General features: G+C 33.2%; 2 protein-coding genes and 1 non-coding gene across 12 annotated transcripts; 2 read left to right on the top strand and 1 right to left on the bottom strand.

Moving 5' to 3' along the window:
• Positions 1 to 2,997: 2,997 nt before the first annotated feature.
• Positions 2,998 to 17,488, top strand: LOC146900038 (uncharacterized). 10 transcript variants are annotated; one of them, XM_085738614.1, is made up of 14 exons: positions 2,998 to 3,215; positions 4,950 to 5,500; positions 5,590 to 5,622; positions 6,034 to 6,120; positions 7,354 to 7,391; positions 10,572 to 10,678; positions 10,763 to 10,795; positions 12,538 to 12,575; positions 13,835 to 13,968; positions 14,074 to 14,145; positions 14,342 to 14,430; positions 16,150 to 16,199; positions 16,577 to 16,640; positions 17,066 to 17,488. In XM_085738614.1, exons 2-9 carry the CDS (start codon positions 5,435 to 5,437, stop codon positions 13,862 to 13,864), a joined length of 432 nt encoding a protein of 143 aa, XP_085594740.1. In that variant the 5' UTR covers positions 2,998 to 3,215; positions 4,950 to 5,434; the 3' UTR covers positions 13,865 to 13,968; positions 14,074 to 14,145; positions 14,342 to 14,430; positions 16,150 to 16,199; positions 16,577 to 16,640; positions 17,066 to 17,488. The 10 variants fall into 10 exon arrangements, with proteins under 10 accessions (XP_085594740.1, XP_085594737.1, XP_085594738.1 ...); XM_085738611.1 differs by having other exon boundaries at positions 14,068 to 14,145; XM_085738612.1 differs by having other exon boundaries at positions 13,835 to 13,993; positions 14,068 to 14,145.
• Positions 17,489 to 18,260: 772 nt separating this feature from the next.
• On the top strand, positions 18,261 to 18,332 carry TRNAE-UUC (transfer RNA glutamic acid (anticodon UUC)). The gene has a single exon. It is a non-coding gene; the product is annotated as a tRNA-Glu (tRNA).
• A 3,944-nt stretch (positions 18,333 to 22,276) lies between these two features.
• LOC146900036 (uncharacterized) lies at positions 22,277 to 22,972 on the bottom strand. Its single transcript, XM_085736897.1, has one exon. It carries the CDS (start codon positions 22,970 to 22,972, stop codon positions 22,277 to 22,279), a length of 696 nt encoding a protein of 231 aa, XP_085593023.1.
• Positions 22,973 to 24,475: the final 1,503 nt, after the last annotated feature.

The following is a 24,475-nucleotide window of genomic DNA, read 5'->3' as shown; positions in this document are numbered from 1 at the left end:
CTTGCTCGCAATGGCGAGCTATCCTACTCGCAATGGCGAGCTTACAGGTCACTCGCAGTTGCGAGTGTTCTTGCTCGCAGTTGCGAGCGATGAATGTCAGTACGGCCAGAAACCTAAAAAAATCACAACTTTTCACCTATCTTCATCATTCTTTCATCCAAATAGCATCTAATTAACACCTTATGGAATATCTAAGGTCTGTACACTAATTTTTGCATCAATCTAACATCTTTTCATGGTTCAATTCTCAAATTGTTCATTAACCCTAATCCTCAATTCTCATCAAAACTCAACCTAATCATGCTAAATTCATTTTTCAGAATCATACCCTTAATAATATTGAGAGTTAGTCTCACCCTTACCTGGTATTGGCAGAATCGCAGCTCTCTCTCCCTTGTTCATCACATTCCGGACTCTATAGAAATCTGTTAATGATGGATACTCTAGAATAAAAGAAAGCCACGGCAGTAGTATTATAAGAAGTCCCCATTGAATGGAATAATTGCTCCTAAACCACAACAACAGTGAACGCTTCTTTGACTGGAGTTACTATAGTCATGCGCAGCAACAAGGTAATATATATGAGAATTGATATGAGACGTGCAGGAAACCAATTGAATTGATATGAAACCTTTTATATTATGGCTTCAACAAGCAATTTCCCCATGTATTAATCAATCACAATGAACCGAATGAACAATTACAGGGAAAATAATAAAAGGAAAGTGCACCCTAAATTGAAATCGAAAGAAATGAATTTCGATGAACTGGAATTGCAATTTGGAATTAATATGAATAGTTGAAAATAACAAGTAAACAAGGTTTTGAAATCGTGAATTTGTACGGGAGCTAAAATAAACTGAAAGGTTAAACAACAAAAATCTCCAAGAAAGCTTGGTCCCCCAACGGCGCCACTTTTTTTTATTTTACGTCTCATATCTTATTTTATTTAATAGTAAAATAAGTCACACCAACGTAACAACTTCACAAAATCATATACTTCACATAATTTATTTATAAATCATATAAATCACTCAACTTCGTGAATCATATAGTTCATACATATAAATTATGTAAATCACTTAAATCATAAATCATATAAGCATATATTTATAAATATATTCTAAACCTCATTGAATTAATTAAATAATTAAGACGGGCGTTACAGTTACTGCTTATTTATATGGCTCACTTGATAATGATATATACATGAAAATACCGGAAGGACTTAAGATGCATGATACATCAAAACCAAGAGAAATGTATGCAATTAAGTTGCAAAGATCATTATATGGATTAAAACAATCCGGGCGTATGTGGTACAATAGGCTAAGTGAATATTTGCTTAAAGAAGGATACGAGAATAATCCAATTTGCCTTTGTGTTTTTATAAGAAAAACAATATCCAGTTTTGTAATAATTGCTGTTTTTGTTGATGATTTAAATATCATTGGAACTACTAAAGAAATTAAAGAAGCAAGAGAGTACTTAAAGAAAGAATTTGAAATGAAAGATATGGGGAAAACTAGGTTCTGCCTTGGTTTACAAATTGAGTATACTAAAAATGGTATATTGGTACATCAATCAAATTATACAGAAAGAGTGTTAAAAAGGTTTAACATGGACAAGTCGAACCCTTTGAGTACTCCAATGATGGGAAGAACACTTAACATAGAAAAGGATCCTTTTAGACCTAAGGAAGATAATGAAAAGGATCTTGGCTCTGAAGTGCCATATCTAAGTGCCATTGGGGCACTCATGTACCTTGCTAACTGTACAAGACCTGATATAGCTTTTGCAGTAAATTTACTGGCGAGATTCAGTTCATGTCCTACAAATAGACATTGGAAAGGAATAAAACATATATTTTGATATATACGAGGTACATCTGATCTTGGTTTGTTTTATTCTAACAATACAAAACCAGTTTTGCTTGGCTATGCAGATGCAGGATATTTGTCAGATCCACATAATGCTAAATCACAAACAGGATATGTGTTCACATATGGTGGCACTGCAATATCATGGAGATCTCAAAAGCAAACGCTTGTAGCAACTTCTTCAAATCATGCTGAAGTAATAGCCCTTCATGAAGCAAGCAAAGAGTGTAGATGGTTACGTTCGGTTTTGCAACATATCCAAGGAGCGTCTGGTTTAACAGTTGATAAAAATCCAACAATCTTGTATGAAGACAATGCTGCATGTGTTACTCAAATGAAAGAAGGTTACATCAAAAGTGATAGAACCAAACATATCCCTCCTAAGTTCTTCTCATTCACACAAGAACTTGAAAGAAACAAAGAAGTGGATATTCAATATATTCGTTCGAGTGATAATGTGGCAGACCTCTTCACAAAGACGCTCCCTACATCAGTTTTCAAGAAGCACATACGAAATATTGGAATGCGTCATCTTCGAGTTCTTTAAAAGGGAACAACATGTGTTTAGTTGAGGGGGAGCATACTGTTGTACTCTTTTTCCCTTATTAAGGTTTTTATCCCAATGAGTTTTTCCTAATAAGGTTTTTAACGAGGCAACATATGTTTCAATCAAATTATCCTCAACAAGACTTCAATGGAGCACCATGATAGATATTTCAAAGGGGGAGTGTTATAATAAATTATATAGACATAATTATTATAGTTGAAATATAGACATAATTATTATAGTTGAAATATCTATCCAAATTGTCAACTTACAATAGTAAGTGATAATTACCTATTACCTAGGTAAATGTCAAATTAGAATAGTGAAACAAATAATTTCACACATGTAATAGTGGTAAATTTAGTAGTATAAATACCACACTTTGGTTCATGTAAAAATACACCATTTTTGAGAAATCAAAATATATCATCATACTTCTTTTTCTCTTGATTATAAAGTAGTAACTTATATCATCTTATTAGTTCACTAATATCATAAAATAAGTATTTAAATATCTAAATCTTTAACAAAGTGAATATTTTGACGTTATAGGAGAGGTGAATGTAATTCAGACCTCTTTGAAATGTGAGAAAAAAAAAAAAAAAACTGATGACTTTGGTTTTTTCGAGGTCGTGGTGCTTGGTGTCTCTTTATGCTCAGTGGTATCAAGATTCGGTGCCTCACTTACACAGTTACACTTACACACCACTGGGATTGAGATTGGGAAACGTTGAAGATGAAGCTGCGTAAGATTGAACTCAAGCAATTTGTAATGCATGCAAATGGTGGTTGGTTACTATTTTCATTTCTTCTTCATTTATCACCTTACCTAATTGCATTATGTTCTTTCTTCCTTCCTTCCTAAAATGCAACATTTTATATATTAATTAGCTTTTAATCATACTTGCTAACCTATTTTCAATGCGTTTTTTGTTAGTACCGGAGGGAATATTATATATTATATTAAATTAAGTTAAAACTCCGTGTGTGATTTGTGTTGTGTAATAAGTATGAGTTGAAAATGTCACATTGCTTAGAACAACATATAAGTGATTAGATCCGTAAAACCAACGTCTTACGATTTTCGGTGAAATATGCGGTTCTCATAAGATTTTGTTCCTCAAATTGCATATATCTTATTTGGTTTGTTTGAAAAAATTGGTTGAGTACACAATGAGGCAGTGATGTTGTTTTCAACTTTTATAAATCACACAATTGGTTGAAGACAGGGACTTAATATTGGCTAGGTGTTTTTAATATCTGTTTGAAAAATACCATTTTTGTATTGTGGTTTATTCTACAGATATTGATAATGCAGCCATGTTAATGCTCTTCTCTTCGGCCTATTGTTTGATTAAAAAAGGTGAATCTGAGCCTTACACACTCATTTGTCATTAGTTTAAGTATGAGGCTCCACACTCAGAGAGTTAAGGTTGTTTTGAGAGTTGTTGCCTCTCTGTGTTGTTGTGGTAGCCAATGATTCGTCTCGGTGAAATTTGTAAACAGCTCTCAACACATTTATACTATTACTCCCTCCGTTCCTCATCATAATCTTCTTTTTCTTTTTCTTCTTAATAAACAACAATGGAAATGGAATGAATAATTCTTCTTTTTCTTCTTCTTCTTCTCCTTGGATGGCAAGGCAATGATGATGTTTTCAGTAACTGAATCAGACATTTGGGTGAAGAGAAGTTTCATGGCGAGGTGGTTTTGGGTCTGTGTCAAGTTACACTTTGCACAAATGTTTGACGCAGCCTTTGGGAAACTCTTCTCTTTTCTGTCTGACAAAAGCCGAATCTGAGCCTTCATTTGTTCTGCCCCATCTCAATTTGTGTTTGGGAAGAGATATGATATTTGACAACATTTTTGGGAAATTGCTTTTCTGACTTCATTCACTTCTTTTTCTTCTTCTTATTCTTCTCAAGGCTGTGATGATATTTTTAGCAATTGAATCAGACAATGGGTGAAGACATGTTTCATGGCGAGGCGATTCTGTGTCTGTGTGAAATTACACTTGTTGTACTTTGCACAGATGTTGTTGTTGACGCAGCCATTAGGAACCTCTTCGCTCTTTTGTCTGAGAAAAGGCAAATCTGAGCCTTCTTTTGTTCAGCCCATTTCAAATTGTGTTTGGGCTGGGGTCACTCTTTTATATGAAACAATGTTGTTGAGCGCTCCATCTTATACATGAATGGACATGATAATATTGTCTGGCTGTTATTATGGTTGAATTGCAACAGGGAAGCGATCATTGAATTAACAAAGTCAAAAACCTTTCAAAACAAGTTGTGCTATATTCATATAATCCTTCTATTTGCAAAGCTTTGTATGCAATCCGTTTCAAATTCTAATGCTGCACACATGATAGCAACTGTGTTTCACTTGACTGACCCACATCTCTGCAACAGTTTTCTACACAATACATGTTTAGTTGTTTTTATTTGAAGTCTTTTGTGAATCATGATTTCATTTGAAGTGATGTTGTGTATTGTTTCATTTTTTTAAATTTGAAATTTATATAGATATGTTTGTCCATGGTGGAAAGAGAAAGACCAAGAAGGAATGTGCGCTTAACTCCTGTGGAAACTATAACAAAGCGAGCCTTGGACATCAATCAATATATTTTTATTTATATGTAAATATTTAAATAGAGAACTAGAGGGATTGGAGCTATCCTATCTCAAATGGTTTTGATATGAACACAATATTTGCATTCCAGAGAAAAAACACTTTTTATTCAAAACTAGGAAGAAAAAAAAAGGAAATAAATAACACAAAGTGTGTTATCTCTCCTTGTACTGTTTTCATCTCAATAGCGTTTCACCATACCCACTCAGCCACTCACTCACTCACTCACAATACTCAATGAAACCTAATAAACTTCTCTTCCCCCTAGACCTACCATTTCCCCACTGGAAGCAAGTGTAAGTGTACAAATCTATTTTGCTTATATTGGGATTTGGGAGGGTAACATTGAAGAGAAAGCTGCGGAATATTGAACTCGAGCATGCATCACTGTCGCATCACTTTCAACGAGGCTTTGGTGCTCTACCATCTCGAATCGCAAATGGTGGTCAGTATTTTATATCTTCACTTCACATACTTTTCATTTTGTTCTTTTGTTTTGCTAACTGCATTCTTTTCTTTGTTCACAAAATGCAGATGAATTCCACGGTTTCAATGTTAAATGCAAAGGTATTTTCATTGAGCTTCATGTATTTTATACTCCGTTCAGTATGACCTATAAAAAGTTTGGCAAACAAGAATTGATGTATTTAGTCTAAACTTTATCTTAGGGTTGTTTGAGAGGGGTTTTTGGATGGAAGGGCTTTGAAGGGCTTATTTTAATATATATATTTGATTTGATTTGATATTTTAAAAAGTTCAAAGAACATGATAAATGATCATATAATACTTCAATAACACTTAATTGATTTTTAAAAAAACATTTTATATTGTCTGTAATTTATAAAATAGAAAAGTATGCCCTCCCCTCCAAAATCCTCTATCCAAACATACCCTTATACTTAGGACCAGACAGAGTATTAGGTTAAAGCAGTGACTTACACATTTCTTCTGAGATGTTATTGATTTGTATGAAATTAGTTTCTTGATAGAAGACACAATGGGGCAGTGATGTTGCTTTCAGCTTTTAGATCAGACAATATGTTGAAGAGTCTTAGTATTGGCAAGGTATTTAAGTATGTAACCATGTTGAGATTCTTTTTGTATGCCTATTGTTTGAGAAAAGGTGATTCTGAGCCTTCCTTTGAAACCCAGAATTAAGGTTTTTTTTAACTCATTAGTAGTTAGTTTAAGTGTGAAGCTCCTCCACACTCGGAGAAATAAGGTTGTTTTAAGAGTTGTTGGTTTTCTGTGTTGTTGTGGTTGCCGATGATCCGTCTCAATGAAATTTACAAACAACTTCAACATATACATTCTATTACTTCTGCTATGCAATAGTGCTATAGCGCCACTATAGCTGCTATTTGACAATATTTTGTACTGAATAGCGTATCTCAGAATAATAGTGCTTTGTTCAAATATCTCTCCGTTATAGCGCTATAGCGCCACTATAGCTGCTATTTAACAACACAGATATTAACCTCTTCTTTTTCTTCTTCTTTTTAAATAACAAAGCAATGTTAACCCCTTCATTTTCTTCTTCTTCTTCTTTGGTAACAAGGCAGTGATGATGTTTTCAGCAATTGAATCAAACATTGGGTGAATAGTTGTTTCATGGCGAGGCGGTTCTGTTTCTGTGGAAGTCACACTTGTGGCGCTTTGCAGAGATGCTCGACGCAGCCTTTGGAAACCTCTTCTCTCTTCTGTCTGAGAAAAGGCGAATCTGAGCCCTCTTTTGTTCAACCCTATCTCAAATCGTGTTTATTTGAGGCCTTCTTTTGCCAAACACAATTTCTTCCTTGAATAAAAAATACACATAAATTATTAGTTAGTACACTTCACTAAAGCTGAAGCAAGGTCAGCAAACTATAGAATCTGTGACATAGTTCAGAAACATCAGTGCTAGGTGAACTAGACACACTATTATTTGACCTTCGGTTGAGAAAATGGCCAAGAAAATTGTTTGGATTCTCAAGGCAAGACAATACTATGAATGGACGTGATAACTTTGCCTGGATGCTATTTTGGTTGCAACAGGGAAGCGATCAAAGGAATGGAAGTTTTTATTTAGACTTCCTATACAAGGGAAAGAGACAGGATCACAAGCAACCAACTTAAAACAGAAACACAACCTAACTAAACAAATAACTAACATATTAACTAACTACTCTAACAACCCATAACTACGTTAGCTAATCTAATTTTTGGGTTCCTAACAGGTTAGTAGTTTATTTTTTCTCTTACTTTTCATTTTACAGTGTTTTGTTTGTCTAACTGCATTTTTTTTGCTTATAAATGCAGATGAGTTGGAGGTTTTTGATCTTAAAATCGTTTCAAAGGTATTATTTTTAACATGTTTCGTGTGTTTTATATATTAGGTTATCTCTATTGAATACTCTGTTATAGCATTTTTTAAACCTCATATATGACTTGCACATTCTTTGGGTGATACATTGTTATAGGAATAAGTTGCTCGGTAGAGGATATAAAGAGGCTATGATGTTGTTTTCAGCTTTTAGATCAAACAATAGGTTGTAGAGCCTAAGTAATGGCAAGGTGTTACAGTATTGGTTCGAAAATACCATTGTCATTCATTCTACATATACTGATAACGCAGCCATGGTGAGGCTCTTCTCTTCTGCCTATTGTTTGAGAAAAAGGTGAATCTGAGCCTCCTTTGGAATCCCTGCAATTAGGGTTTACAATCGTTAGTTAAGTGTGAGGCTTCATCCTCAGAGAGATAATGTTGCCTTGAGAGCTGTCACCCCTCTGAGTTGATGTGCAAGCTGATGATCCTTCTTAGTGAAATTTGCAAAAAACTCTCCATGCATACACACACACACACATACTCTGTTTCTGTTTCTGTTCCATACATAAGCTTCTTTTCCTTCTTCTTCCTCTTAGATAACAAGGGAGTGATGATGATTTCAGCAATTGAATCAGACATTTTATGAAGAGTTGTTTTCTGGCTAGGTAACTCTGTATGTGTGTGAAGTTACCCTTGCGGTCATTTGCACAGATTCTGTTGATGCAGCCTTTGCAAACCTCTTCTCTTTTTTTGTCTGAGAAAAGGCGAATCTGAGCCTTCTTTTGTTAAACCCTAACTCAATTGTTTTGGGGATTTTTTCCCTCTTTCCGTCTTTCGACTGTCTTGTTGAATTTTGTTGTTTCCCACATAAAGTCAAGTTACATGTTGGAAGCATACGACTGTGGGACACATCACTATTTTTTGTGAAACAGATATCTACATTTTTGGTTTCATATGAAGTGGTGTCCTAAAGAAATTTCTATGAATATAGTTATTGTATTCTAGGAGGGGTAACCTTGGCGCAACTGGTAAAGTTGTTGTCATGTGACTGTAAGGTCACGGGTTCAAGTCCTGGAAACAACCTCTTGTGTAAAAACAGGGTAACGCTGCGTACAATACACCAAATGGCGGGACCCCTTCCCGGACCATGCGTATGCGGGAGCTTCAGTGCACCGGGTTGCCCTTTTCTATAGTTATTGTATTCAAGCTATTGTTTCATTCTTGAAATTAATTGGGTGAAAGATGCGGCTGTCATAAGATTTTCTCCAATATGGACAATTCTCCGGGCTCCCCTCATTCACCAACAAACTGCACATTTCTTATTTGGTTTTGTTTGAAAAAATTGGTTTCATCACAATGAGGCAGTGATGTTGTTTTCAGCTTTTATAGATCACACAATTGGTTGAAGAGACTTAATATTCGCTAGTTGTTTTTAGTATCTGTTTGAAAAATACCATTTTTTTGTGGTTTATTCTACAGATATTGCTAATGCAACCATGTTGATGCTCTTTTCTTCGGCCTATTATTTGAGGAAAAAAGGTGAATCTGAGCCTCACACACTCATTAGTCGTTAGTTTATGTATGAGGCTCCACTCTCACAGAGTTAAGATTGTTTTGAGAGCTGTTGCCTCTATGTGTTATTGTGGTTGCCAATGATTCGTCTCGGTGAAATTTGTTAACAGCTCTCAACACATTTATACTGTTACTCCCTCTGTTCCTCAGCATAATCTTCGTTTTCTTTTTCTTCTTAAGAAACAACAATGGAATGAATAACTCTTCTTTTTCTTCTTCTCCTTAGATAGCAAGGCAGTGATGATGTTTTCAGTAACTGAATCAGACATTGGGCGAAGAGATGTTTCATGGCGAGGTGGTTTTGTGTCTATGTGAAGTTACACTTTGCACAAATGTTTGACGCAGCCTTTGGGAAACTCTTCTCTCTTCTGTCTGACAAAAGCCGAATCTGAGCCTTCATTTGTTCTGCCCCATCTCAATTTGTGTTTGGGAAGAGATATGATATTTGTACAACCATTTTGGAAAATTGCTGTTCACACATCTTTCATTGCTCACAAGCTCATGTTTTAAACGATCAGAAGTTACGAACCAATCCCATCGGAAGATAACTTCCGTTGCGATAACAAGGCTCCTCTTCTTCGTTTTTTATAACAAGGCAATGTTTGTTCACTTCTTCTTTTTTCTTCTTGTTCTTCTCAAGGCTGTGATGATATTTTTAGCAATTGAATCAGACAATGGGTGAAGACATGTTTCATGGCGAGGCGATTCTGTGTCTTTGAAATTACACTTGTTGTACTTTGCACATATGTTGTTGTTGACGCAGCCATTAGGAACCTCTTCGCTCTTTTGTCTGAGAAAAGGCAAATCTGAGCCTTCTTTTGTTCAGGCCATTTCAAATTGTGTTTGGGCCGGGATCCCTCTTTGATATGAAACAATGTTGCTGAACGCTCCATCTTATACATGAATGGACATGATAATGTTGTCTGGCTGCTATTATGGTTGCAATGCAACAGGGAAGCAATCATTGAATTAACAAAGTCTTACAACCTAACAAAACAAGTTGTACTATATTTATAGAATCCTTCTATTTGCAAAGCTTTGTATGCAAAACGTTTCAAATTCTAATGCTGCACACGTGATAGCAACTGTGTTTCACTTGACTGACACTCATCTCTGCAACAGTTTTCTACACAGTACATGTTTAGTTGTTTTCATTTGAAGTCTCTTTTGAATCATGATTTCATTTGAAGTGATGTTGTTTATTGTTTCATTTTTTAAAATTTGAAATTTATATAGATATGTTTGTCCACGGTGGAAAGAGAAAGACCAAGAAGGAATGTGCGCTTAACTCCTGTGGAAACTATAACAAAGCGAGCCTTGGACATCAATCAATATATTTTTATTTATATGTAAATATTTAAATAGAGAACTAGAGGGATTGGAGCTATCCTATCTCAAATGGTTTTGATATGAACACAATATTTGCATTCCAAAGAAAAAACACTTTTTATTCAAAATAGGAAGAAAAAAAAGGAAATAAATAACACAGTGTTATCTCTCCTTGTACTGTTTTCATCTCAATAGCCTTTCACCATACCCATACCTAATAAACTTCTCTTCCCCCTAGACCTACTATTTCCCCACTCGAAGCAAGTGAAAGTGTACAAATCTATTTTGCTTATATTGGGATTTGGGATAGGGTAACATTGAAGAGAAAGCTGCGGAAGATTGAACTCGAGCATGCATCACTGTCACATCACTTTCATCGAGGCTTTGGTGCTCTACCATCTCGAATCGCAAATGGTGGTTAGTATTTTATATCTTCACTTACTTTTCATTTTGTTCATTTGCTTTGCTAACTGCATTCTTTTCTTTGTTCACAAAATGCAGATGAATTCCACGGTTTCAATGTTAAATGCAAAGGTATTTTCAATGAGCTTCATGTGTTTTATACTCCCTTTAGCATGAACTATGAGAAAGTTTGGCAAACAAGAATTGATGTATTTGGTCTAAACTTTATCTTAGGGTTGTTTGAGAGGGGTTTTTGAAGGGCTAAATTTATATTTTAATATATATTTTATTTGATATTTTAAAAAGTTCGAAGAACAACACGATAAATGATCATATAATACTTCAACACTTAATTGATTTAAAAAAAAAAAAACATTTTATAATGTCCGTAATTTATAAAATAGAAATGTATGCCCTCCCCTCCAAAATCCTCTATCCAAACATACCCTTATACTCAGGACCAGACAGAGTATTAGGTTAAAGCAGTGACTTACACATTTCTTCTGAGATATTATTGATTTGTATGATATTAGTTTCTTGATAGAAGACACAATGGGGCAGTGATGTTGTTTTCAGCTGTTAGATCAGACAATAGGTTGAAGGGTCTTAGTATTGGCAAGGTATTTAAGTATGCAACCATGTTGAGATTCTTTTCTTATGCCTATTGTTTGAGAAAAGGTGATTCTCTGAGCCTTCCTTTGAAACCCAGAATTAAGGTTTTTTTAACTCATTAGTCGTTAGTTTAAGTGTGAGGCTCCTCCACACTCAGAGAAATAAGGTTATATTGAGTGTTGTTGCCTTTCTGTGTTGTTGTGGTTGCCGATGATCCATCTCAGTGAAATTTACAAATAACTCTCAACACATACATTCTATTACTTCTGCTATGCAATAGTGCTATAGCGCCACTATAGCCGCTATTTGACAATATTTTGTACTGAATAGCGTATCTCAGAATAATAGCGGTTTGTTCAAATTCGTCTACGTTATAGCGCTATAGCGCCACTATAGCTGCTATTTAACAACACAGATATTAACCTCTCCTTTTTTTTCTTCTTTTTAGATAACAAAGCAATGTTAACCCCTTCATTTTCTTCTTCTTTTTCTTCTTTGGTAACAACGCAGTGATGATGTTTTCAGCAATTGAATCAAACATTGGGTGAAGAGTTGTTTCATGGCGAGGTGGTTATGTGTCTGTGTGAAGTTACACTTGTGGCGCTTTGCACAGATGCCCGACACAGCCTTTGGAAACCTCTTCTCTCTTCTGTCTGAGAAAAGGCGAATCTGAGCCCTCTTTTGTTCAACCCTATCTCAAATCGTGTTTATTTGAGGCCTTCTTTTGCCAAACACAATTTCTTCCTTGTATAAAAAAATACACATGAGTTATTAGTACACTTCACTAAAGCTGAAGCAAGGTCAGAAAACTATAGAATCTGTGACATAGTTCAGAAATATCAGTGCTAGGTGAACTAGACACACTATTAACCAACTACTAGGATTCTCAAGAAAATTGTTAGGATTCTCAAGGCAAGGCAAGAGAACATTGCTGAGTGCTCCATCTTATATATGAATGGACATGATAATCTTGCATGGCTGCTTTTATGGTTGCAACAGGGAAGTGATCAAAGGAATGGAAGTTTTTATTCAGACTTCCTATACAAGGGAAAGAGACAGGATCACAAACAACCAACTTAAAACAGAAACACAACCTAACTAAACAAATAGCTAACATATTAACCAACTACTCTAACTACCCATAACTACATTAATTAACCTAATTTTTGGGTTCCTAACAGGTTAGTAGTTTATTTCTTCTCTTACTTTTCATTTTGTGGTGTTTTGTTTGTCTAACTGCATTTTTTTGCTTATAAATGCAGATGAGTTGGAGGTTTTTGATCTTAAAATCGTTTCAAAGGTAATTTTAACACGTTTCATGTGTTTTATATATCAGGTTATCTCTATTGAATACTCTGTTATAGCATTTTTTAAACCTCATATATGAGTTGCACATTTTTTGGGTGATACATTTTTATAGGAATATGTTGCTCGGTAGAGGATATAAAGAGGCTATGATGTTGTTTTCAGCTTTTAGATCAAACACCAGGTTGGAGAGCCTAAGTACTGGCATGGTGTTACAGTATTGGTTTGAAAATACCATTGTGATTCATTCTAAATATACTGATAACGCAGCCATGGTGAGGCTCTTCTCGTCTGCTTATTGTTTGCGAAAAAGGTGAATCTGAGCCTTCCTCGGAATCCCTGCAGTTAGGGTTTACAATCGTTAGTTAAGTGTGAGGCTTCATCCTCAGAGAGATAAGGTTGCCTTGAGAGCTGCCACCCCTCTGAGTTGATGTGCAAGCTGATGATCCTTCTCAGTGAAATTCGCAAAAAGCTCTCCATGCATGCATACATACACACACATACTCTGTTTCTGTTCCAATTCCATACATACTCTGTTTCTGTTTCATACATAAGCTTCTTTTTCTTCTTCTTCTTCCTCTTAGATAACAAGGCAGTGATGATGATTTAAGCAATTGAATCAGACATTGTGTGAAGAGTTGTTTTCTGGCGAGGCAACTCTGTCTGTGTGTGATATTACCCTTGCGGTCATTTGCACAGATTCTCTTGATGCAGCCTTTGCAAACCTCTTCTATTTTTTGTCTGAGAAAAGGCGAATCTGAGCCTCCTTTTGTTAAACCCTAACTCCATTTGTTTTGAGGATTTTTTTTCTTCCTCTTTCCGTCTTTCGTCTGTCTTGTTGAATTTTATGTTTCCCATATAAAGTCAAGTTACATGTTGGAAGCATACTACTATGGGACACATCACTATTTTATTTGAAACATATATCTACACTTCTTGATTTCATGTGAAGTGGTGTCCTAAAAAAAACTCTTATGAATATAGTTATTGTATTCAAGCTATCATTTCATTCTTGAAATTTATTTAGACATGCTTGTCCATGGTGGAAAGAGACTGAGAGCACACCATTCCTCATGCTGTACTCATGATAGTGTTACTATTTAGTATGCATTTCACTTGACCCTCATCACCAATTTGTGTGGGGCATATTTGTACACACACTAATTGGTTTCATGTGAAGTGAGCTCCAAAAGGAATTTCTATGATTATAGTTTATTATACTCGACTATTGTTTCATTCTTGAAATATGTTTAGATATGCTTGGCTATGGTGGAAAGGGAATGACTCAGAAGTAACAACTGCTTAACTCCTGAGAAAACTATACTACTGCAAGCCTTGGACACCAATCCATTTTTTTTATATATAAAATAACAGAGAACTAGTAGAAGGTTTGGTACTCTCCTATCTCAAATGGTTAGTATTTAAACCTTATATGTTTCTTTTCATTGTGTTGTTTTGTTTGAAGTGTGTTTTTTCTTTTTTGTTAGATGCAGATGAATAGGCGGTTTGATATGTTGAAATGGTTTCAGGAGAAGCATGCCACTCCTGTTTTAATAAATTTTAAGGTATTTTTATCACGCAATGTGTGTTTTATTTATGTATCAGGTTGTCTCTAAGACTATCAAATTTTCTATTTCTGCATTTGTGAAGCTTCTCTATGACTCACACATTTCTTCTATGATATGATTTTTTGTATCATGTTTCTTGATAGAGGACACAAGGTGGCAGTGATCTTGTTTTCACTTTTAAATTTGACAACAGGTTGAAGAGTCTTATCATTGGCGAGGTTTCAGTATCTGTTTGAAAATACCATTGTGGTCCATTCTACAAATACTGGTAACACAGCCATGGTGAGGCACTTCTCTTCTGCCTCTTATTAGGGTTTCAACCCTTAATATTCATTAGTTCAAGTATGAGGGTCCGCACTCAGAGATAAGGTTGTCTTGAGTGCTGCAGCCACTCTGAGTTGCTGTGCAAGCCGATGATCCTTCTCAGTGAAATTTGCAAACAGCTCTTCACATATCAACAACCAAGCCTTATCCCACTAAGCGGGGCATGCTACATGGATCAAATTACGCCATAATGTTCTATCATAAACCATATTTCGATGTCATCTCAATCATGTACTTCTTTTTCTTCTTCTTCTACCTCCGCCTCTTAAATAACATGGCAGTGATGCTTTCAGCAATTGAATCTAACATTGGGTGAATAGCTATTTCAAGGAATAGTGACTCCGTGTCTGTGTGAAATTAACCTTTTGGTCATTTGCACAGATGCTGTTGCGCAACCCTTGCAAACTTTTCTCATTTGTCTGAGAAAAGGCGAATCTGAGCCTCCTTTTGTTCAACCCAAACTCAAATTGTTTGGATCCCTTTTTTTTTGGCTTGGTTGAATTCGTTGGTTTCCCACCGAGACAAATTTAATCATGGAAGCATAGCAAGATTAACTTTACACAAAAAACATTTTTTTATGCAGTTTGTATAATATTTTTCCTTGACTGCTTTTGAATCGTGACTGCAAGCTAATTGGCACATATTACTCCTTTATTCATTCGACAATCATGCCTGTACTTTTGGCTATGCATATATATTTTATTGACAGTGATATGAGATTGCATATATAATGGTGTTTTTATTCAGTTTTTGCGCTTGTTTATTTATTTATTTTTATATTTTTTGCATGATATGCAAATTTGAAATTGAAAGCTAATATATTACTTATCGTGGGACTTCATTTTATTTTCCATGTCCCTTCCATTGAAGACTGTCCTTTTTAAGCATTGAGAACTTCACAATTCTTCTTACCAGAATTCAGGAATGAATTAAAAAACGAGTAAATGTCTCATGGATCATGCTATTTCACGTGGATTGTTTCGTAATATCTGAGAAATGTTCAAATATTGGAGGAACTACCTCCTATTTAAAGCTGAAGGTGGAACTAGATCCTAGTATCCTATGCTACCTATTTTTTGGTCTAATAGGCAACATTTCTGTTTAAGTATCAAGAAATCCTAATTGTGTGACATTGAATACAAGGTTCTAGTTCCACTTTCAACGTCAAATGGGAGTTAACTTAATATTTGGTCAAACACAAATTCTTCTATGAAAAGCACACAAGTTAGTACACTTCACTAAAGCTGAAGCTAGGTTGGCAAACAATAGGATTTATGATAAAGTTTAGTCACTATAGTGCTGGGTGAATTAGAAACTCCATTATTTGCTCTCTCAGTTGAGAATTTGTTAGCATTCCAAAGGCAAGAAAACGTCGTTGAGCACTCCATATGAATGGGCAAAGTTTTCTAAGGTCTATAAAGGTTGCAACAGGGAAGAAATCATCGAGGCTATATCGGCGCTGTAGCGTAGCATAATTTGAACAAATTGCTATTTGCTTTGTGGTACACATGCGGTATACATAGTTTGTCAAATAGCAGCTATAGACTACATCACTGTTGCACGGCAAAATTTGAACAAACCACTATTTTCCATGATATGTGATTGGTAACATTATGTGCATCTGGCTAGAAATATTTTATCTTGTTTACTTAAATGATATTGTTTGGGTTCTTACAGTTAGTCCGTGAAGGACTTGGAGGAGGGACTGATGCGGGAAACTGGTGCAGGTAAAATAATTATACTAAGAAGTTGTAGCAATGTTAGTAAGTATGATTGTTTGGTATATATACGAGACCTTCAAACAGTTCTTCAAAAGAGAGGAAAAAAAACGAGGCCTTCACATCTTTCACATATCTTTATGCTGTTTTAAGAGATGCAATATGTGTGTACCATATGGTCCTCTGATTTTAAATTTTTGGCCTTGATGGACTATATTTTCCCTTCCACCATTTTTAAATTGTTTTTTTATGTTTGATGGTAGTGCATAATTATATGGACTGATTTAAGAAACAAAAATCATGGTTGTTTCATTTATGTGTTAGAGTTTCCTTCTACAGTTGGCGAAAAAGTTTCTAACATGAATCCAATTCTCACACTCTTACAGGGAGAATGATAAGAAGAAAGTCCTTATTGGGATAGGTGGTGCCTCAACATATGGATGTAGCATTGTAAGTAGTCAATTGCAGTAAATTAATAATTGAATCTTCTGATTATGCAATCAGAGGTTAGAAAATATTCTCAAACTCCATTGAAAAATAAAGGTGCCTTTTTTTTAGATAGACTGCTTTAGCCTCGTTTCATTATGAGTCTTGATTTTAGGTGAACAATAGTTATTCACATAAAACTTTATGATCGTGAATGTGATTTTTAAACCTTGCTACAGTGAATTTCTTCGGTGTGTAATTGAGCAACCTTTGTTTTCAAAGAGTTGCAAATTTTTACAAGTCTTGTCGACTTCATACTCGCTGTTTCTAGAGGGGGTGACATTATAACTGGAATTTTGAACTTTATAAACTCATTATATATTGTGGTGGGTATGTTTTTCGCTTAAAAGAAATATGAAAATAATACTTGCTTTGCTTTTGCAATCTAGGAAAGATGATGTTTGGACTGGTGACCTATACTCTGGATATTCACTGCCAATGGAAGATCCAAAAGAAGAAACAAATGTGGGTCTTGGAGGAACTTGGAAATAGTTTATAAAAGTTGCATGTGAGGCCAATAAATCTGCTTTTTGTGGTGGCGAAATTCTCGCACATCTTGACCACAAGGAAGCTTGTATGCATGCATAGCATCACCCGAATGTTGTTTGATGGTTATACAAGTCTTTCTTTGAATTGTAGATTTGATGTTCTTTGTGAATGCTTGTCCATGAACGACAGAACATGTTTTCTAAAAATTTGTGTTATTTTTATTTGATAACTAAGGGGTTCCGAACAAACAATTGTATGTATCTTCGGGAAACGATAAAATGTAAAAAATATTTTCGGATTAATATTAAAATAGTGATATATAATGCCAAGGAGAAGCTAAAACTAGAAGTGAAAGTAGAACTCCAATGTCTCTGCTTCAGTTCACGTACTTTATGATCTAAAATACTGAAAAAAAACTTAAGATTAATGTTGAAGCAGGTGTTGGACTGGAGCGTGTTCAAATGTTTTTTTTTTTTTTTTAAGGGAACAGACTTAGCATTTCATTGGTAATATATGGTGATACATCAATCAATAAACATACAAGGACTAGGAAAAAATGTGACATCTCAGGTATGCGACCTCGTCGTTTGTCTTCGATTAAACGTGGTGTCAAATTTTATTTTTTTATGAAATAAATTAAAACAACGTTTACATTCGTCCATCACAACTCAAAATTCTATAACATCATTAGTGCCTTTGTTGAAGTAGTCCACAACTGTAAATGTACATATATACTTAAAATCGAAAGTTTCTTGAATTTTGTCATTGTTTATGTTTTAAACATCCAAAACTCAAGTATCCGAGTTAAAAATAGAATAAAGAATCAATAATTATATATATTCATCAATGTCATCCAGCGGCACTATAATTATATATCCAAAACTCAGTATGGAGACATCATTTTGTGAAATTAGTGTCATAATTTTTTTAAAAAAAAAAAGTTCAAGATTTTTGCAAGAATCAATTCTCCTTTATTCTCATGGGTGAATTTTACCTCCTTTTTTTAAAATAAACTTCAGAAGAAAGAATCAGATTCGAGAGGATTTATCATGTTATATTCTATATATAGTAACATGTCAAAGAAGTAACACATCTTCCATTGTCGTCCAGCGGTTAGGATATCTGGCTTTCACCCAGGAGACCCGGGTTCGATTCCCGGCAATGGAATTTTTTTTGACCTTTTTTTGAGAATTTAGGAGACCCGGGTTCTTTTTACGAGAAAACTTTATAATTAATCATATAAAAAAAGTTTGTATGTTTTAAACGTTTTAAACTGGAAAATACTCTCCATTTATTTTGTTATACTATAGGGTAATAATTTCAAGAAATTAAACTGGAAAATACTCTCCATTTATTTTGTTATACTATAGGGTAATAATTTCAAGAAAGGTTTGATTGGTATCAATCGAGTTAACAATTTTAACAGTTTATGATTTTTCAATATAACTTTATTAAATTTTAATGAAAATAAAAATATTTTATTAAAACAAGCTCATACATTAAAATAAAATTAAAAATACATTCAAATACAAATAAAAATATATATTGATTAGAAAAAGACACGAGCTATCTTTTAACATAACTCTCTTTTAAGATAACTCTACTAATATATTGTGAAATCAAATGTAATATTTTAGTTTCTATCTTTTGTGATCAAATTTGAACAGGGTGCGTTTGTTTCAAGTTATATTCTTAGATTTCTGATAATAGAATGATAGAAATAGATTCTATGTGTTTGGATTATCTGGAAAGAACACAACAATAGATTCTTTAACAATATTGTTACACCTATACAGGATTTGGTGGACAAGGTTAAGTTCCACTCCTATTGGTTGTTGCGCGCTAATAATGCCGCATTTGTGTATGGTTGTCAGCAGTGGCGGTCGAACCCGTTACTTTGTCTGGGTATCGGCTAATGCCTGCTTTTGTTCTTCAATTACTTGACAGACATTTTGTATTTTAAGTGTCCTCCTTGGCACACCTTGTGCTAAGGAGGAGCTTTGGTTATTGTGAATATATTCCATTTTGGTTTCTTCAAAAAAAAAAAAAGAATGATAGAAATATACATGTCTATGTTTGTTACAAGTTTAATAAATTTTCGTAAATATAATGTTTATATATTGAAAATAATCATAAGTTTCCAAATCTTTAAAAAAAATCCTGAGTTTCCAATATTTTATCATATCGGATTTTGTCATATATGTATATAAAATTTGTTTATGCAGATATAAATATTTAAAATCTGCAATGGAAACGGTGCAAACATTTTAAAAAAAACTAAATTAGCCAACTTAAATTGACACCGGAGATAATCGAACCTGAAACCTTGAAGCACACTCTCAAAGTCCCAAGCACACTCTCAGGATAACACAAGTGGGTTTAACGGTGCAAACATTGAACGATGTAAGACCCCTAGTTTTAAAAATAAATAAATATTAATAATATAATATTATGTTACTTTGTCTATTTTAAATTATGATCCAATAAAAGTAAATAATACCTTTGACGATGAATTTTTATCGCTACTTGAATATTTTAGTGTTTTTCTTACATCAGTGACCCGTGGTGAAATTTTAGAAATTTTTCTGAATCACGCACGATTTTCAAGCTCTTCAATAGACAACAATTTGGCCGGGCGTAAATTTATGAACGAACCTCGTTTACTATGAAACTATTTACGACATATCATGCTGTATAATTAATTTCCTCGTCGGAAATTTTCTCATAAGATCACGTCATATAGAATACTTGGATGAAAAGGGTTATTTTATCAGCAAAAATGATTTTAAACATTTTATCGGTATCACGTATCAATGTCGACTGCGATTATTTAAAATTAAGTGACGTGTTATACAAATAAATGTGAGCAAATAATTATGATGAGTTTTTAGAAGTGACTAATTATTTATGATTTAAGGGAATATTGATAGAAATGATATTAATTAGAGGACACAAGGGTAACTAAGATTATCTTTTGGTGAGAAAATATCTACTTTCATCTTATCCTCACACGGTAACACACTTACATATTCCAATTCTTGTATAAATATATGCATATATGTATCCAAACCAAAGTAGGTCATTCACTAATTCTTTTATAAATATTATGCATATGTATCTAAATCAAAGTAGCTCATTCACACTTCCTATCATTCTCTCATTTCATCTTCTCTCTTCTTTCTCGTTCTCTCTCTTCACTTTCTCTTCATTCTTCTATCTCCTCTCTTATTACCTCTTCTCTCTTTGTTATTTTCTATTCTTTCTTCTCTCTTCTACAAAATAAAATTCCAAGAACCTTGAGAAAGGTAATAACTCATAAAACCTCTACTCTTTCTTTGAATTTGATTTCCATTACTTACAAAATATGTAAATGATCACAAAATCAAAACATTGTAGTAATTACTCACGAACACATCATTTCTCACCTTTTCTTGTTAAATGTTTGTGAGTTATGCAAATAACCATGATCTTTTGTTTAAAATCCACTTTCCCTACCATTTTATGTTCATGACCTTTTGAGAATTATGGGTCATTCTTTCTTTAAATTTATTTCCCGGATACTTAACTTAGTTTTAGATACAAACTCATAAAGAAACTATGTAGCAGACAAGAACATAGTAGGATGTATTTTCTTTAAAACTATATTTCATTCACAACATATGAAATGAGATGTACCTATTTTATTCTCATTGTCTATTTCATCTAAAGTGGTTTGATGCTTTAAGAGAATATTGTACCTATTTTATTCCATTTTTCATTTGATGATCTAATCCAGTATCATCACAATCACAAGAACTATTTATGAAGAAAAAAAAAACAAATATATTCCTGTTTAGTAAAAGAAAATTGATTAGTACGGTTTTATTGATATTGAAATAAACTAGAATATTTTATTAAACTTATCTTACCTTCGTTCTTTCAATTACTCCGTTCCTTTTTTTATTTAATTTTAAAGTTATTTCACCTCCACCTATATATACATATGGACATATTGAACTTTGATTTTTCAATCACTAACAAAATATAATTATGTGAGTTGTGTAAAACAAAAATGCTATAAAGTGATTTATTAGACTCATAGGTTATAGTATAGTCATGGACTTTAGAAAAATAGCTTGTTTTTGGTGTGTAGTATTTAAAATGGCTGAATTTTCCTACTTTTCGTAATTTTAAGGGAATCTTAAAATTTGAACCTTTGTTGCTACTTTTAGTCTAATACATGATTTGTTAGTAGTAACAAAGGATCTTTAGACACTAAAGATACCATTTCTAGAATGAAAAACTTTAGAAACAAATATATATGTCGGATGGACTTTTAGTGAAACTAAGCAAATACATGCATAAATAAAAAAATAAAATTAACCTCTATACTTTTTATTTATTTTGACATAGATGAGTCATATACTCTTATCCAATATTTTTAAGAAGTTTAGAAGAATAGTTGTTGTACTATGTTTTTAGCCCGTTAACAGGCTAACAATATAGTACAACAACTATTCTTTAAGTCTGTTAAAATTTATCAACAATATTATTTTTCATTGTTTCTGAGTTAAAATAAATCATAATGCAGCCATTGTTTTTAACGTTAAAAACAATGGATGTATTATGACTTGTTTTGACTCAGAAACAATAGAAAATAATGTTTATGATATTGGTGATAATTTTGAACCGCGCGTTTTAAGTTTTAACAGACTAAAAGAAGTTTGGGAAACGACATAAAAACAAACGAGACTTTGTCAAATTCTTTAAAATTTAATGATAAAAACATTAATAATAATTATAATTCAAGGTTAGTTTAAAATAAGATAACATTGATTAAGGTTAGAAAAGTTTTCTTGATTAAGAGTAATTTTGAAGTGTTGGTTAATTTTAGAAAAAGTAAACTTCTAAAAGTGTTAACTTTTACCTTAAGAAAAAAAAAAGTAATAAATCTTGATCTTATTCTTAATCTTCTAAATTATGGTCTCTTGGGTAGAAATTGTCAAGTCGTATTTTTTTTTTACTCACTCTCAAGTTCAATCATCTTTCTATACTCTCTTGGGTAGAAATTATGTCTCTTGACATAATTTTTTACTAACTCAGCAGTGTAAATATCTGACCCTTCTCATATATCATTGGTTCATCATTTTCATACAACTTAAACTTACACAAATTTTTCTTATCAGTATCTTATTAGATGACTCAGAACTTTCTAGATAATCTGACTCCCCATTCTCATCTTCAAGATCTAACAGACTTGTTACACCAGGATTCCTAGATTGTTCAACACCAACCAAATTCTTACGAGAGTTGGATGATTCACTAACATGAGTTGGACTCAAGGTTTGCTTAGGTGACACAAATGTCCACTCCCAATCTTCATCATAATCATTGTCATCAATTGATACCCCATCAATACTTCCATATTCAGATTCAGATTGTTCCTCTCCCTTTTCATCACCAATGCACTCAGGATCTGATTCATAATCATCATCAACTTCAGCTGAACCCTTCCCTTTATCTACTACAACAACCTCTTCAACATCACTCTCATACTTATTAACAATTCCTTCCATGTCCGAGGTTTCAACATAAAACTCAACACCTACCTCATTCTTATGCTCATTTATGAATCTAATGACATCTTTGTCAGTTTTCAACAGCCTAAGACCATCACTTAAATTTGTACCTTGATTAACATACCACAACTTGTAATCCCCTACAACACCAATTTCTCTGTTTAGTTTGTCTAAATCTACGAGGTTTATCTCATCTATGTCCCACTCACCCCAAAATTCATAGATTTCACCCTTCTTATAAGCAATCATAAGGTCAGAAATGAAAGGGTTAAATATGTTTTTGGTCCCTATAAATATGTCAACTTTTCGTTTTAGTCCCTCTAAAAATTTTCTTCAACTTTTAGTCCCTAAAAATTTTTCAATCTTTACTTTTGGTCCCTCCTTTAAAGTAAAATCATATGTAGAATTCATATTTTCGAATAAAATTTTGCAGAAAAATTCATAATATTATAAGATTCTCTCCTTAAAAAAATTAGAATTTTTTAGCAAAACATGAATTTAATATGAATTTTTGTATTTTTTAAGGTTAAAAATTCATATTTAATTTGTGTTTTGTTGAAAAATTCTAATTTTTTTTGGACTTTTTTTTTAAAATATTTTACACATTTCTGCACAATTTTATTAAAAAATACAAAAATTAAATTAAAAATAGGGACCAAAAGTAGTGATTGAATATTTTATAGGGACTAAAAGTTGAAGGAAAATTTCAGAGGGACTAAAACGAAAAGTTGATATATTTATAGGGACCAAAAACATATTTAACCCGAAATGAAATACTCCCTCCGTTTCAAAATGAGTGTCGCTTTAGCCAAAAAAAATGTTTCAAAATGAATGTCACTTTCAGTTTCCAATGCAATAATAACTTTTTCTTTTCAATTGTACCCTCCAATTAATACTCTGCACACTACTTCCAAAATATTACTTTTAAAACTAACCAATAGTTAATAAGGATAATTTGGTAAAATAACCATTCTCTTTCTTTTAATCATTACATTTCTTAATATGTGTGTAAACACCTAAAACGACCCTCATTTTGAAACGGAGGGAGTACTCTTTTGTGGTGAAAGCCTATCTTAAATGAGTGGTTCTCAACAATCCTAAAAAAGATTAAATACAATTTAATACCGATTTTTTACTGTATTCATAATGTATTCATACGATTTTATACATATAAAACATATAAATTTATCATTTCTTTAAAACGTTCCTAATTATATACAATATTCAATACTTCCACTAACCATTTATTATTCAAAAAATAGCTAACATGTGTTTTCCGGTTAATAATCAAATGAAAACAAACAAAAGAACATTTACTTTGATGTATTCTTGTCACATATTTCCATTTAGAGCCGTCAATATCATGGGGCCTTGAAGTTTTGGCCCCAGCCCACATAGTAAGGGGGCTTGAAAATTCACAAAACAAAAAGGCCCACATTGATGCAAGGCCACAAATAAAAAAATCAAAAAGCCCCCAAGCCCCAAAATTTCTATAAACAATTTTTTTAAACTTTTTTATTTAAAAAAAAGTTACCCCAAAAAAAATATTTTTTACCGAAAAAAATTTTTACCGTAAAAAAAAAAAATTTTACCCCAGAAAAAAAATTTACCGGAATTTTTTTACCCCAAAAAAAAATGTACCGTAAAAAAAATTTTTTACCCTAGAAAAAAATTTACCGGATTTTTTTACCCATAAAAAAAGGGTTTTGTACCGTAAAAAAAAAATTTACCCCAGAGAAAAAATTTACCGGA

This window comes from Medicago sativa, chromosome 8 (genome assembly GCF_051527215.1).
Source record: "Medicago sativa cultivar Bolivia chromosome 8, Bolivia_mono, whole genome shotgun sequence".
Taxonomy (NCBI): Eukaryota; Viridiplantae; Streptophyta; class Magnoliopsida; order Fabales; family Fabaceae; genus Medicago; species Medicago sativa.
This window is presented reverse-complemented; position numbering and strand designations above follow the sequence as displayed.

Excerpts from the sequence above, each read along its gene's own strand:
- LOC146900038 (XM_085738610.1), top strand. The coding sequence starts at position 5,435 with ATGCATCACTGTCGCATCACTTTCAACGAGGCTTTGGTGCTCTACCAT. Across the intron at positions 10,796-12,537 it reads TTTCAATGTTAAATGCAAAG|ATGAGTTGGAGGTTTTTGAT; the intron begins GTATTTTCAATG and ends TTATAAATGCAG. Across the intron at positions 12,576-13,834 it reads ATCTTAAAATCGTTTCAAAG|ATATGCTTGGCTATGGTGGA; the intron begins GTAATTTTAACA and ends AAATATGTTTAG.
- LOC146900036 (XM_085736897.1), bottom strand. The coding sequence starts at position 22,972 with ATGATTGCTTATAAGAAGGGTGAAATCTATGAATTTTGGGGTGAGTGG.